Consider the following 13,930-nt stretch of genomic DNA (forward strand, 5'->3'; position numbering starts at 1 on the left):
GTGAAGAGGAACTAAAAGGTCTCTTGATGAAAGTGAAAGAGGAGAGTGAAGAAGTTGGCTTAAAGCTCAACATTCAGAAAACTAAGATCATGGCATCTGGTCCCATCACTTCATGGGAAATAGATGGGGAGACAGTGGAAACAGTGTCAGACTTTATTTTTTGGGGCTCCAATATCACTGCAGATGGTAATTGCAGCCATGATATTAAAAGACGCTTACTCCTTGGAAGGAGAGTTATGACCAACCTACACAGCATATTACAAAGCAGAGACATTACTTTGCCAACAAAGGTCTGTCTAGTCAAGGCTATGGTGTTTCCAGTGGTCATGTATGGATGTGAGAGTCGGACTGTGAAGAAAGCTGAATGCCGAAGAATTGATGCTTTTGAACTGTGGTGCTGGAGAAGACTCTTGAGAGTCCCTTGGACTGCAAGGAGATCCAACCAGTCCATCCTAAAGGAGATCAGTCCTGGGTGTTCATTGGAAGGACTGATGCTGAAACTGAAACTCTAATACTTTGGCCACCTAATGCGAAGAGCTGACTTATTTGAAAAGACCCTGATGCTGGGAGGGATTGGGGGCAGGAGGAGAAGGGGGTGACAGAGGATGAGATGGCTGGATGGCATCACCGACTCGATGGACATGAGTTTGAGTAAACTCCGGGAGTTGGTGATGGACAGGGAGGCCTGGCGTGCTGCGATTCATGGGGTCGCAAAGAGTCGGACACGACTGAGTGACTGAACTGAACTGAACTGGATAGCCCTGTGAAGGAGGCAACAATTTTTATGGCATTTCACAGATCAGGAAACTGAGGCTTAAGGAAATGTGTTTAGACCAAGGCTCCATAGCTTGGAAGGGACAGAGTTGATCTTGAACTTGACCTTCTGCCTCCCTGTCTAGATTGCCATGTTGCATCCCTTGCATTCTAGAGTACTGACACCTGGCAGGGTGTCAGGGGGGCGTGTTTTGTGGTAAATGGAGAAACCCATCTGGTTTGGCTGCCAAGAGAGTCTGAATCCAAGACCAGCTGCAGACAAGCTAGGTCCTATCTCTACAGGCTCCTCATCTGCCTCCCAGTTTCCTCAAATGTTTTCCTCAGCTGCCCTTTAAGCGTTTTGCTGGATAGTCGATAATATCCTTTCCAGATAGAAAAAACATGTAGTGAGTCCAGCTATCCATTCTACACAGTAAAAGGGTGATCCCAGGGCTAAGGGGCCAAGGTTGAGTTGGACGTGGTATGTTTTCATTATGATTGGGTTGGCAGTGACTAGATGGGCTTTGAGTGAGTGAATGCATTCTCAAGGCAGCTGGGTGCTGTCTGTTTATCTGCTGGAGCACCCTCCTTATCCCCATCATTCCTTGGCTCCTGCTGAGCTGACTGCATGGGAAAGAGGCCTGGAGGGGGCTTGGAGAAACACCATCACACTCTACATATTCACTTCTGCCACCATAATAAGTGGTCCATGGTCGCATCATGGCGACCTTTTCAAAGGATTTTCTTGAATCCCAGCCAGAGGCAGAGATGCTAATTGGTGTATCTTCTTAGTCTGTGTCTTCATTTACTGAGTATTGTTTATTCTGGGAGAAAGAGCAGGGCTTGGGGTCTAATCTTAAACCATCTCCTTCCCAGGAGTCACTGCTCAGGATTTTTCCAGAAATGGCCACCTAGTCCCTGACTCTTTCTCAACTCTGGCACTAGGAGCCTCAGTTTCCCTGTCGCCTTTCATCTATGAACATTCCAGCCTCTAGGACATGGCTCCCACTGTTTCTCCCATTGTGATCCCTTACACTTTTGTAGTTTTCCAAGTCCTACCCTGGAGTCTTTCCTCTTCTGGGGACCTGCCCCCGGGTCCCTAAGCCTGTACAGATTAGCTGACCTGAGTAACTGAAGGGCAGGGACATTGCTTCCTGTGTCTAGAATGTGGATGGTGCTCTGAAGATGCTCAGCAGATATTGTGAAAGAATGAATGAGAACAAATGAAGGGATGAATGCTGGCTAGCACCATTTAGCCCTTCAGAATTCCCTGGTTGCTTCATGTTGGTGCTTTACTGCCTTCAGGACGTGGGCTCAGAAGTCAGAGGCCGAATTCAAATCTTAGCCCTTCTACGAACTTGGGTACATTAGTTAAATTCTCTAAAACGGTTTCTTCAACACTGGGGAATGTCTCATAGGGTTTTAAGGAGGTTTAAATGAGAGAATGAATAGATATGTTGGATGAAAAGATTCAGATCTAAAAAAGATTCAGATCTTAACTAGTTGCAACAAGTGCTCGAGAATCCTAGCTTGCTCTGGTGTATATATCCGGAGGGCAGGGCACTGACTTATATCACTACAGGTGATTTGGTGTTGCCTTGTTCCTTGGTGAATCCATCTTGATTGCTTATTGGATAAGGACCCCTACATAGACAAAGAGAGCAAGAAGGGACTCTGCATAGGGGTTTGATGCACTTGTAATAAAATGGGATATTGTTTTGCTTTAACGGTATTGTGCTAGCTCAGAGGCTTAATAGCAGATGTTATGGGTACAGAGAGACCCAGAGGAACATGACGTCAGGGCCATTGTTACATCAGTGTTCTCAGTTGTCTCTGAACACAGTGTTCCTAAACTGTGGCACTTGTATTTGAAAGGCGATTCACTCACTCCAGGAAGACACTGCTTTTAAAGATGATATTAGATGCCTTTGAGACAGGAACACATAGAACCAGCTCCAATGCAGGAAGTTAAACACGCCTAGTGCCAAGTGTCTCTGCGGGGGCCCCCAGAGGAAAGAGGGTATCAAATTACTAGAAAGATCAACTCCAGATCTCGGTCTCCTTAACTTCGGATCAACCTCTGCTTTTGCACGCATGCTGCTGTTGGCTGCTGTTTAGAAGCCTTTATCGTGGGCTAAAATGTCACATTGTAGAGCGGAGATATTTCACCACTTCTCTGAGAATAAATAGCTGTGGAATGAGCAGGACAGACAAGGAAGAAGGGTTACAGCAGCACTTTGACACCCAGAGGGACTGTCGAGCTGGGAAGCTTTGTGTAGGCATTCTGCGCACAGCCTGGTGTAATCAGAATGGAGGTGGGTAAGGGGTCGGGGTGATGGACCCCATGCAGGCAGGGCCTGCAGGGGAGAAGAAGAGGCCCCTCCAAGCCCTATTTCTGGTGTTCGTGTCTGCAGGTAGAGGGGCTGAGCAGCAAACAGCAGAGGAGAGAGTCCCGGAGCCATAGTGGGGGCAAGTCAGGCTACCATCAGCCTGCAGTAAGCAGGCTGATTAATCAGGGAATGAATTCAATTTCCCTACAAGAGCGGCTGTGGACTGGCATGGGCATCTGCAAAAGAATAATAACAACCCTTGAACTTACAGAATGCTTTATGCTTCTGAAAATGTTCTGGAGTCCATGAGCTCCTCTGCTGCTCCCAGGGGTCCTGACAGGTGGGGAAGGCTGGCACCGCTGCCCACTCAGCAGAGATGTGGAGGGCAGAAGGGCTTGTTTAAGGCCACGCAACTACACCCTAAAGAACTGGACCCGGTGCCTCCCTGATTTCTATAATTCATTCATTCATTCAGCAAATCTCTTGCACATTTCTGGTGTCAGGCATTGATTTGGGTTTAATAAATATGGAGATCTGAGACTTGCCTGCAGATAATCCCGATAGTTTATGCATTTCAATAAGGCAGCTCTGTGGCACTTCCCCACCAGTTTCTCCTGGGAGGCACCAGACTTGGTGCTTTGCTGTAATGTCCAAAGGTTTCGATTTTTTCAATCCCTGTTTTGTAGTGGGGGAGGAAGAGAGGAGCCCCCTCTTCTGAGTGAGTTTGCAAACCTCACACCACTTACCTGGGGCTGCTCTTTGTTTGTAGCATCTCCTCAAAACCAGCGGGGGCTTCCCTGATGGCTCAGTGGGTAAAGAATCTGTCTGCAATGCAGGAGACACAGGAGACATGAGTTCGATCCCTGGGTCAGGAAGATCCCCTGGAGTAGGAATTGGAAACCACTCCAGTATTCTTGCCTGGAAAATTCCATGGACAGAGAAGCCTGGTAGGCTAGAGTCCATGGGGTCACAAAGAGTCAGATGTGACTGAGCGACTAAGCATGCAAAACCAAAGGACTGGAACTGTGATGTTCCCTCAGTGATGCCTAGATGAACGTCTGTCCCCAGACAGATTATACATTTCTTAAGGATCCTAGTATCTTGCTCATCTTGGCAGCCTGCTTTCATGGCTCTCACCACAACAGTAGGCTCTCAGCATATACTAATTGGATTGAGTTGGAGTACAAATTACTGTATTTAAGTTCATGTCTCTCTGTGCCTGTGCATGTGTGTATATCTGTATGAATATGCATGTGTTGGGTTGGCTTAATCTGAAGTGTGGAAAAAAATTTGTTTACTTCTGTAGTTTGTTGTTATGGATGCTAGAAAGATCTCTTCCCTAGAAATGTATCTTTTTTCCTAGTCCAGCATGCAATGATAATTTTTATCCTTAGAAATATACTTGTTTAACATCTGTAGTTCTATGCACTTGATGTGAATTAGTCCATGGTCTTTTCTTTTAGCTCTAGGAGCAATCACAGCAGTGAGCATAGCCTGCAGCCCTTGAAGGTGAAGAGGAGACAGGAGAAGGCTAAGGGCAGAGAAAGTGGAGAAAGTTGAGGTACCAGGGGCAGGCTGGTTCTTCATAGTTTGGTTGAGAGCTGACCGTCACAGGTAGATTGAAAGAGCTTCAGAGGCAGAGTATGCATTTCTCTCTAAGAAGCAAAATTGCTAAGAAGCCGGAGCACAGGAGACCCCATGCCTGTGCACAGGAGCCCAGGAAGACCTATTGCCGAGTGTATGGGTTGCACCCTCATGCAGGCAATGATGGTTTAGTGACCATCACTGTGAGAATGACACCTGAGGGTCCACATGTGGGCAGAAGGATTCACCTCTGTTAACTCTCTCCATTGCCTCTACTGATCCTGCTCAGGACCCCTTGACAGGAGAGATGACATTCTGCAATGAAAAGTACATCCATAGGCTTTGAATGGAGCTAGCTGGGTTTAATCCCAACACGGGTACTTTTGAGGCTTCCCAAGTGGTGTTTGTGGTAAAGAACTTGCCTGCCAATGCAGGTAGATGTAAGAGACGTGAGTTTGATCCCTGGGTTCGGAAGATCCCCTGGAGGAGGGCACAGCAACCCACTCTAGTATTCTTGCTTGGAGAATCCCATGGACAGAGGAGCCTAGTGGGCTATGGTCCATAGGGTCGTAAAGAGTCAGACACAACTGAAGCAACTTAGAACACACGCACACAGGTACTTTTGAGCTTAATGACCTTGAATGAATGAGTTAACCTCTCATCACCAGAGATAAAAACAACAGTGACCTTGTACATGTGATAGGAGTGTTAAGTGACATAACATATATGCAGGGCCTGTTACTAACTTATTAATATGCCTGGCAAGTTAGATTTCTCTTTCTTAAGAGACTTTATATATATATATACATATATGGTTAGTAGAAGAATCTGCCCCTTTAAAGTTGTCAGTTTAAAAAAAGTCTTTGCCCAGAAAGGGTGGAGTACAAATTTCAGAGTTGGTGAAGAACATCAGGAAAGAGAAGGGCTCCCAGAGAGGGCTGTCCCCCTGCAGCTCGCCTTTCACTCGGCTCTCCTGCCTGGTGAATGTCTGTGGCGGGCAGGGGGCCTGGGAGCTCTGGTGGAAGCTGTGCCACTGCATTGTTCTTGGCACTTATGCCAGCCATTCAGGGCTCTCAAAAAATTGGCTTAGGAAATAGTTTGAAAGTTATTGCTCAGGATTCAGGAAACTCCAGGTGGTTTTTGAGAGCTGCCCCCGAATGCAGCCGGAGATGTATCCTCAGCTGTTCATTTTCAGGACTTTCATTATTTTTCATGTTTATTTCTGGCTGGAGCCAGAGTTGGGGTATTCATGAGCTCTCACCGTCTGCTCTTTTTTAAAACCCATCCCTTTGTTTCTTTGGGAGAGAATGAAGCTTGCTCCCCAAGCCCCTCTGCCCCACTGTAGAGTTCAAGGAGACTGGCCCTTGTAATTGTAAATTACCTATGAAAAAGACAAAGCCCTCAGCTCTGTCTCTGACTAAAGCTTCAGAGATCAGTGGTGATAATGGAAATTAATGAAAGCCACAGCTGAGTTTCTAGCCTGTTGATGACTGCTGAGATGAAAAGAGAGCAATTGAAGCTGGCTTTGGGGATGAGCATCCCAGTAAGGATTTCTTTTTGGGACACAGTTATTGCATGTGCCACAGACTCCAGCCAGGCCCCACGTTTCTTGAAACCAGTTCTGATTTGCTCCCTAATAATCAGTTTTCTTTTCTTTTAAAGTGTGGCCTCTAATCGGACCACCCCCTCCCTCAAGGAAAAATACAGTCTTTGAAACACAATACAGTCGTAGCTCAAAGTCAAGTCAAATACGTCTTGCTCTCCCTGTTTCTTCTCTTTAATAGCGGAATGAGGCTTGGTTGAACTCATTTTCTTTTTCCTCTTGGCTTATCCCCTTGGGCTGGTGTTAAACAGCTGTTATACTCGGGCTGCCCAGGAATTCACTTATGAAACAAACCAGTCAGCCTTCCTAATTGTCCTCCTGTGACTGGACTAAATTGTCATCCTAGTTTTTCAATGCTTGAGTTCCTGGGCCTCGGGCCTGTGAGTGTCATCTCTGAACATGACCAGTCGTTTGCCCCCAACCAGACCCTCCTGTGAATTGACTGGGTGGAGCTGAGACAGCCTGGAGTTGGGGGTCTGACTTCAAATGAAGGAAGAAAAGAAATAAGGCCATGGGAGCAGGGGAGCTTGTGAAAGACAAAGCTATTTCTTGTTCGTGTGAAAGGGTTGTTTTCTTTATAATGTTCTGTATCTTCCTAAGTAAACACCCAGGTGTAAAGAACACCCTCTAAATGGGGCATGCCTGTACCCGGGCAGACACATCCTGGTGCCTGTACATATGTATTTGGTTGCAAGTGAGGGCTTCGTTCTAGAGAGCACACTGAGGCTTCATTATTCTGTCGAGATTTAGAAACATATTTTAAATTGACATTGATGAATTCAGCATTCATGTTTTTGGTTATTATTGTTGGCATCCTGAAAGAGCTTTGGCATTATAGTAATTTTTATGACCTTGGTGATTTTGTAGTTTATTCTGGTAAATAGTTGCTATAGTCTCTTTTAAAGAATGAGTCCTTCTGGAGACTGTTTCCCATGTACTATTTGCAAGGGAACTTTTTCTTTTAAAATGTTCCCGTCTCTTAGTCTTTTTTTGACTTTTTAAATTGGAAACTTGCTTTACTATTTGTTGTCTTTCTTGCTTGGTATTCAGGCTTTTAATGTGATGACTTTTTCTTTGTTCACAACTCATCCACACATCTGTAACTCATCCACACGTCTGTAACCTTTGACAGCGTTTCAGCCCAGGCGCTCTCCAGAAGCAGGTTCCTCCACCCCACTTGCACTGACAGTCATCCCAGTGTCTCCTGATTTCATTGTGCACTTCTGGTTTGCAGTCTAGGCGGTATCCTTGTGATTGCTTTCCTCCTATTATCCATTCTGGTGTTGTTTGCTTTCCTTATTTTCCAAGTTTCCTTCTTTGATCACTTATTTTCTGTTTCAAGAGCTTCCTTCAATCCTTCTTTTGTAATAGGTCTACTGGTAAAAAATTTTTTTTCTTAGTTTTCCTTTCTTAGAGAATGTTTTCATTTACCCTTTCATTCCTAAAAGATATTTTTGTTGGATAGAGAATTTGGGGTTGACAGTATTTTATTCTTTCAGCTCTTAGAAAACGTCATGACACTTTTCCTGGTGTCACTCACTTCTCATGAGAAATTCACTGTCATTTAAATGGTTTTTTCCTTGTTGGTAAGGTGTTTCTCTTGTGATTTTCTAGATTTTTTTTCCCTTTGTCTTTAGGTTTCAGAAGTTTATGATATGCCTTGGTATGTGTTTCTTTGGGTTTATCCTATTTGGGGTTTGCTAAGATTCTTGAATCTTTAGGTTTGTGTCTTTTTGCCAAATTTGGGAAAATTTTAGTCCTTATCATTTTTGTGGTTAAATATATATCTTAGATTAAAAAATTAAATGATTATAAAGCAAATATTAATAATCCCCACTACCCTTCATCTACTACATATATACTCCTATCCAATCCCACCTTCCTTTGGTAACCAGTAGTGGCATTTTGGGAAGTTTCTTTTTTCCCCCATCTTTACTGAAGTGTATATAATTGGTATATGAAGCACTGCACATAATTAGTTTATACAGTTTTGTGAGTTTGGGCATATGTATATACTTATGGTGAAGCTGAAACTGAAACTGAAGTCGCTCAGTCGTGTCCGACTCTTTGCGACCCCATGGACTGTAGCCCACCAGGCTCCTCCCTCCATGGGATTCTCCAGGCAAGAATACTGGAGTGGGTTGCCATTTCCTTCTCCAGGGGATATTCCTGACTCAGGAATCGAACCCAGGTCTCATGCACTGCAGGCGGAAAATAAACATATTCATTACCTCCAAAGGTTTTCTTGCATCTCTTTGTTTTGTTTTGTGATAAGAATACAACATGAGATCTGCCCTCGTAACACATTTTTAAGTGCACGGCACCATATTGTTGACTATAGGTACTGTGTTGCACAGTAGAACTCTGGAACTTGTTCCTCTTGTATAACTGTAACTTTATACTCATTGAAACACAGCTCCCCATGTCATCTTCCTCCATCCACGGGTAACCACCTTCTATCATCAGCTTCTCTATGTTTGATGATTTGAGGTGACTTGTGTAAGAGGAATCGTGGTGTTTGTTCTTCTGTGACTGGCCTATTTCACTTAGCTTCATGTCTTCCCAGTCCATTCCTGCTGTTGCAAATGGTAGGATTTCCTTCTTTTTTAAGGCCCAACAACATTCTACTATGTGTATATACCACATTTTCTTTATCCCTTTATCTGTCATTGGACCCTTGAGTTGTTTCAGTATCTTGACTATTGTGAGTAATGCTGTCATGAATATGGGAGTGCAGATATCAGTTTCTAAGATCCTCATTTCAATTCTTTTGGATACAGACTTGGAAGTGGGATTTTCTGAGTTCTACACTAGTTTCATTTTAATTAGTTTAATTAATTTTAATTTTTTGAGGAATCTCTGTACTATTTAGCACAGCAGCTGTACCACTTTACATCCCCACTAACAGTGTACAGGTGTTCCAGTTCTTTGTCCCAACCTCACCAACCCTTGCAACCTTTTGATATTTTTAAATTTTTAAAATTAAGCATCTGCCATATGCCCATAATCAAGGTTGGGTATGGAAAAGCCTTTTTTCTTCAAATGGCCTCTCCACTCAAGGGTGTCCTGCTCTGGGGTGAGGGGGAGGTTAAGCTTAAAGTTAAAATGGAGGCAAGGCAGCAGATATATTGTGAGAGGCATTCATCTTGTGCTGGACTTCCTTGACCAGCTGCCTCACCGTGGGGGTGGGGGAGTCCAGCAGGAGTTGGGTGCCTTATAACCTGTGTCCAAGATGTTTTCCTCAGTAAGTCAGTATTATTGAGAGTGGGCTTTCAGGAAGTGGTGGATTCGATTCTAACTTCCTGGGAGGGGGTGAGTTTGTTCTGAGCGGTCTCTGTGCTGTCCTAAGTCCCTTTTGCACACATGAGCCTGCTTTGGTGAGGTAGCAGGCTCGGGCTGAAAAACACAGGAAGTCTGCCTGGTCTGTACAGATGTCGAAGTGGAGGCTTGGAAGAGAGGCTAGGAACAGGACAGGGAGAAGCATCCTTTATTCAGGCATAAAGGCTAGGGCTCCAAGAAAAGGATCTCAGAATGGGCTTGCCTAAACCTTCATTCATTCATGGTGATGATAATGATGCCAATAATAATAGTAATAAACTCTGATCATGATGCTTTCAACATTACCCATTTCACCACCTCATTTGATCCTCACAGCACTGTGAGATAGACATTATCATCTCCATATTACAAATGAAGAAACCAGCTCTTAAAAGCTTGATGGGCTTGTGCACGGTGGCTGGAAGAGAGTGATGGGGCAACCTCCTCATGCCAGTGAAAAGTGAAAAGAAAGTGAAGTTGCTCAGTCATGTCCTACTCTTTGTGACCCCATGGACTATAGCCCGCCAGGCTCCACTGTCCATGGGGATTCTCCAGGCAATAATACTGGACTGGGTTGCCATTTCCTTCAGTGCTCCCCTTTGCCCATTTCCACCCTGAGCTCTAAACTCAAACCCTGAAACAGTCTTATTCAAAAAACACCCCAAACAAAAACTGAAAACAGACAGAGTTATCTTTGTGTTCCCTTCCCTATCTCACTTTAAGACCTCTGACATACTGGACCTGCCTGGGGGATATTTATTTATGCTGGTGCTTTCTATCAAATGAGATTCCTAGCTGTAATAGCAAATTTTCTATTATAATTATGGTGATCGTTATCAATTATAATAACACTATTTTTTCTATTAAAGCACAAACCATTTGCCAAGAATAGTGAAGTATTTACTTTTTCTTATTAATCCTTACAACTATCTTATGTTATCTCCACTGTTACAGATGAAGGAGCTGAATGTTAGAGAGATTGAGTGATTTGTCTAAAACAATACACCAGTTAATAAAGGACAAACCTGGGGCTTCCTTGGTGGTCAGATGGTAAAGAATCTACCTGCAATGTGGGAGACCCAAGTTCAGTCCCTGGGTCAGGAAGATCCCCTGGAGAAGGGAATGGCAACCTGCTCCAGTACTCTTGCCTAGAGAATTCCATGGACAGAGGAGCCTCTTGGGCTACAGTCCATGGGATCACAAAGAGTTGGACATGACTGAGCAGCTAACAGTTTCAAAGGGCAAAGCTAGGATTTGAAACCAGATCAGATTCCAAGCCCAGTCTTTAACCCCCAAATTCAATTTTCTCCCACATTGATGTGTTCTAATGCTGTGTTTGCAGAAGTTGAACTCTGCCTGCACCCCCAGAATGCATCATTCTGAGAAGGGACAGACAGAATCTTCTTCCTGCAGTGCCTCTCTTGACTTTTGCCTTCAGCAGGCTGCTACTTTGCCTGGGACCCCTTTTTAAGGCTGTGCTGCCTCAAGATGTGAGTAGTGTATTAAAACTAAAGACTCGTTGTTCACTTCACAGGCGTTAATCAATGGCAAATTAGAATGGAATTGATATATGCATATGACATGCACATTAATTCCAAATGTGTTTATCGTAATTAGTGCTATTACAATGAATACCAAAGGAATCAGGAAATGATTAGCTACACTTAGTATTTGTTACGGTTTGTTTAAAAAAGTTAAACATAAAATTAGTTGTGGTTTGAGGAGTGATGTTTCATTTGCTCATTGAACATGGCTACAAGCCTTTGGTTTTTGTGACTTGAGAGGTTTCAAGGGGGCTTCCTATGCAAGATTTTACAATAAAATAAATGAATGAGTCTATTATCCTCAATTAATGATGTGGTTTTTCTTTTTAATCATTGGTGTCTCCTAGCTGTTCCCTATTGTCACCCCTGCATTGAAAAGTCTACCAGCTCAGAAAGATGAAAATGGAGGGGATAGAAAAGTAGATCATAAAACATCTAAAGGATCAGTGTATACTTTTAAAAGATATGTTGCATTCACTGGGGGTGGGCTATTCATATTTATTGATCTCTACAGTGTTCTGGCACTTTCATTTGTGTGATACCCATTTAATCCTCAAGATGATTCCCTAAGGTGAGTATTCAAGTGAGAAGATCAAGGTTCAGAGAAGTTTGCTTGTTCACAGTTACCCATGTGCTGCGTGGAGATGCAGGCATTCACCTCGACATCTGATGCCTGCTCTGCTGAATGGGGCACTTCACCCTAGGTGACTGAAGACCTAAACTAGTGAAGCTGATGCTGTGAGTGTGATTCACTGGGAACCTTGCTCCGTGGTCCTGTGGCTCAGCTACACCAAGCATCTGGCTGGCCACGTCCCAGTGGGGAAGGTCGTCAGAAAGAAGACAGGAGGAAAGAGAACAACTGGTTTAGAACAAGCTCAACTCTGCCAAAGGACCAGCTGCTCAGAGCGCTTGTCCTGACATGACTTTGGTTTTCAAAGGATGGCCTTCTAGAGAGGTACTAGGTCACCCTGAGGAGTCCATTCATACAACAAACATTTGTTGAGCACCTCCATATGCTGGGAATTCTTCCCAGCCCTAGTGAGGCAGGTGAATAGCACAGTCATATGTGTAAATAGCTTATATTGTAGTGGGCTGAACAGACACATAGATATTTCCAAAGCACTGTGGGAAATCTGTGATAGAGACACAAGGTCCCTAGAGAATTCGTGAGGGGTGCTAACATACCTGGAGATTGTAAGAGGGTGAGAAATGCTTCCCATATGTGGAGTGTAGATTATTTCTCAAAGATTATTGAATGCCTACTTAGTATAAGATATTGTGGTGTATATACTGTGCCCATAAATAGACTGTGCATACATCTTATAACTCTGTGTGTGTGTGTGTGTGTGCATGCTTAGTCATGTCAGGCTCTTTGTGACCCCATAGACCGTGGCCCGCCAGGCTCCTCTGTCCATGGGATTTTCCAGGCAAGAATACTAGAGCAGGCTGCCATTTCCTCTTCCAGGGGATTTTCCCCACTCAGGTATCCAACCCATGCCTCTTGTGTCTCCTGCATTGGCAGGTAGATTCTTCACCACTGCACCCCCTGGGACGTCCTGCAACCCTGGGCACCATGTTTTATAAGGGAGGTGTCACTGGGACTGTTCTCAGCACCCAGCACAGTGCCTGGCATGTAGGGAGAATCAGGAAAAACCTGCTGAATGAATGAACAAGTTCACATGGATAATGTCAGGCAACTCCTGCCAGAGTTTCCTCTCTTTGCCTTTACATTTCTGCACCAAAAATGCCAGCATCAGCAGGAATGCAGTCAGCTTGCAAGATGGCCCTCTGCCATTGTTAAGAGCACTGGGTTTGAAGCCTCCATCTGCCACTTTTTAGTCGTGAAACCATGGGAACATCCTTTACGTCTCAATCCCCGAGTTTCCTTTTCTTAAGTAGCTCCATGTCACAGAGTTGTCATGGGGGTGAGTTTATGCACATAAAACCACTTGGGGCAGTGGCTAGCATATAGGAAGCACTCAGCCAGTGTTGGCCCTTATTTTGCCACATAATTTTGATTAATCTTCTAAGAAAAATCTCTCTCTTGGAAAATTCTGGCTTTTTTTCTGATTTTATGTGGTCTGAGTCTAAAGTCTACATCTCTTATGGATCTTGAGGATACATTTTGCTGACATGATTCCATAATCTCTTTCCTAAGTTCCATTCATTCTGTTCTAACACATTAGTGAACTATTAGATCTTGTTTTGGTTGTTTGTATCCATCAAAATCATCTATAGCCATAGGCAAGGCCAGGCTGATGGTGTAACTGGTATTCTTTCTCTTCATTTTCCTCAGTGTATTTGTTCTGTTTTCATTTTTAAACTAAAGGCAACAGAAACCATCTGGAATTCACTTAAGCAAGAAAATGAAATTCACTGGAAAGATACCATAGTACCGTAGGCATTTCAGGGAATGACCAGACTTGGAAAAAAGGGTGGGGATTAAGCAAATACAAGGCTTCAGAGCCAGCGGTTTGCAGACCCTCCTTCCATATCTCCACCAAGAGTGTAACTAAATTCCTAACAGACCCCCAGGAGAGAGAAGCCAGTTTTCCCAGCTGTCCACTCTTGGTGGTCAGGTGTCCACCATGAAACCTGTCTGCTTTGGTCAAAGGGGCAGGGTTATGCAGCAAAAACATGACCACAGGGAGGTTACCTCATGATGTGGGTGAGGTAGTTCCCAGGGAAAGGGAACCTGGGTATATGGCATGTCTACTACAGTTGGAAAGCAAGGAAATCAAACCAGTCAATATTAAAAGAAATCAATCCTGAATACTTTGCAGAAGGACTGATGCTGA

At 44.1% G+C, this 13,930-nt stretch overlaps 1 protein-coding gene across 1 annotated transcript in view; it reads left to right on the top strand.

Moving 5' to 3' along the window:
- Nucleotides 1–3,001: 3,001 nt before the first annotated feature.
- Nucleotides 3,002–13,930, top strand: part of SORCS3 (sortilin related VPS10 domain containing receptor 3) — a 545,070-nt gene continuing 534,141 nt past the window's right edge. The window contains exon 1 of the mRNA XM_061163158.1: nucleotides 3,002–3,068. Coding sequence (XP_061019141.1) covers nucleotides 3,063–3,068 — 6 coding nt within the window. The 5' untranslated portion in view covers nucleotides 3,002–3,062. The remainder of the gene's footprint in view (nucleotides 3,069–13,930) is intronic.

The sequence above is a fragment of the Dama dama genome, chromosome 15 (assembly GCF_033118175.1).
Source record: "Dama dama isolate Ldn47 chromosome 15, ASM3311817v1, whole genome shotgun sequence".
NCBI classification, from domain to species: domain Eukaryota; kingdom Metazoa; phylum Chordata; class Mammalia; order Artiodactyla; family Cervidae; genus Dama; species Dama dama.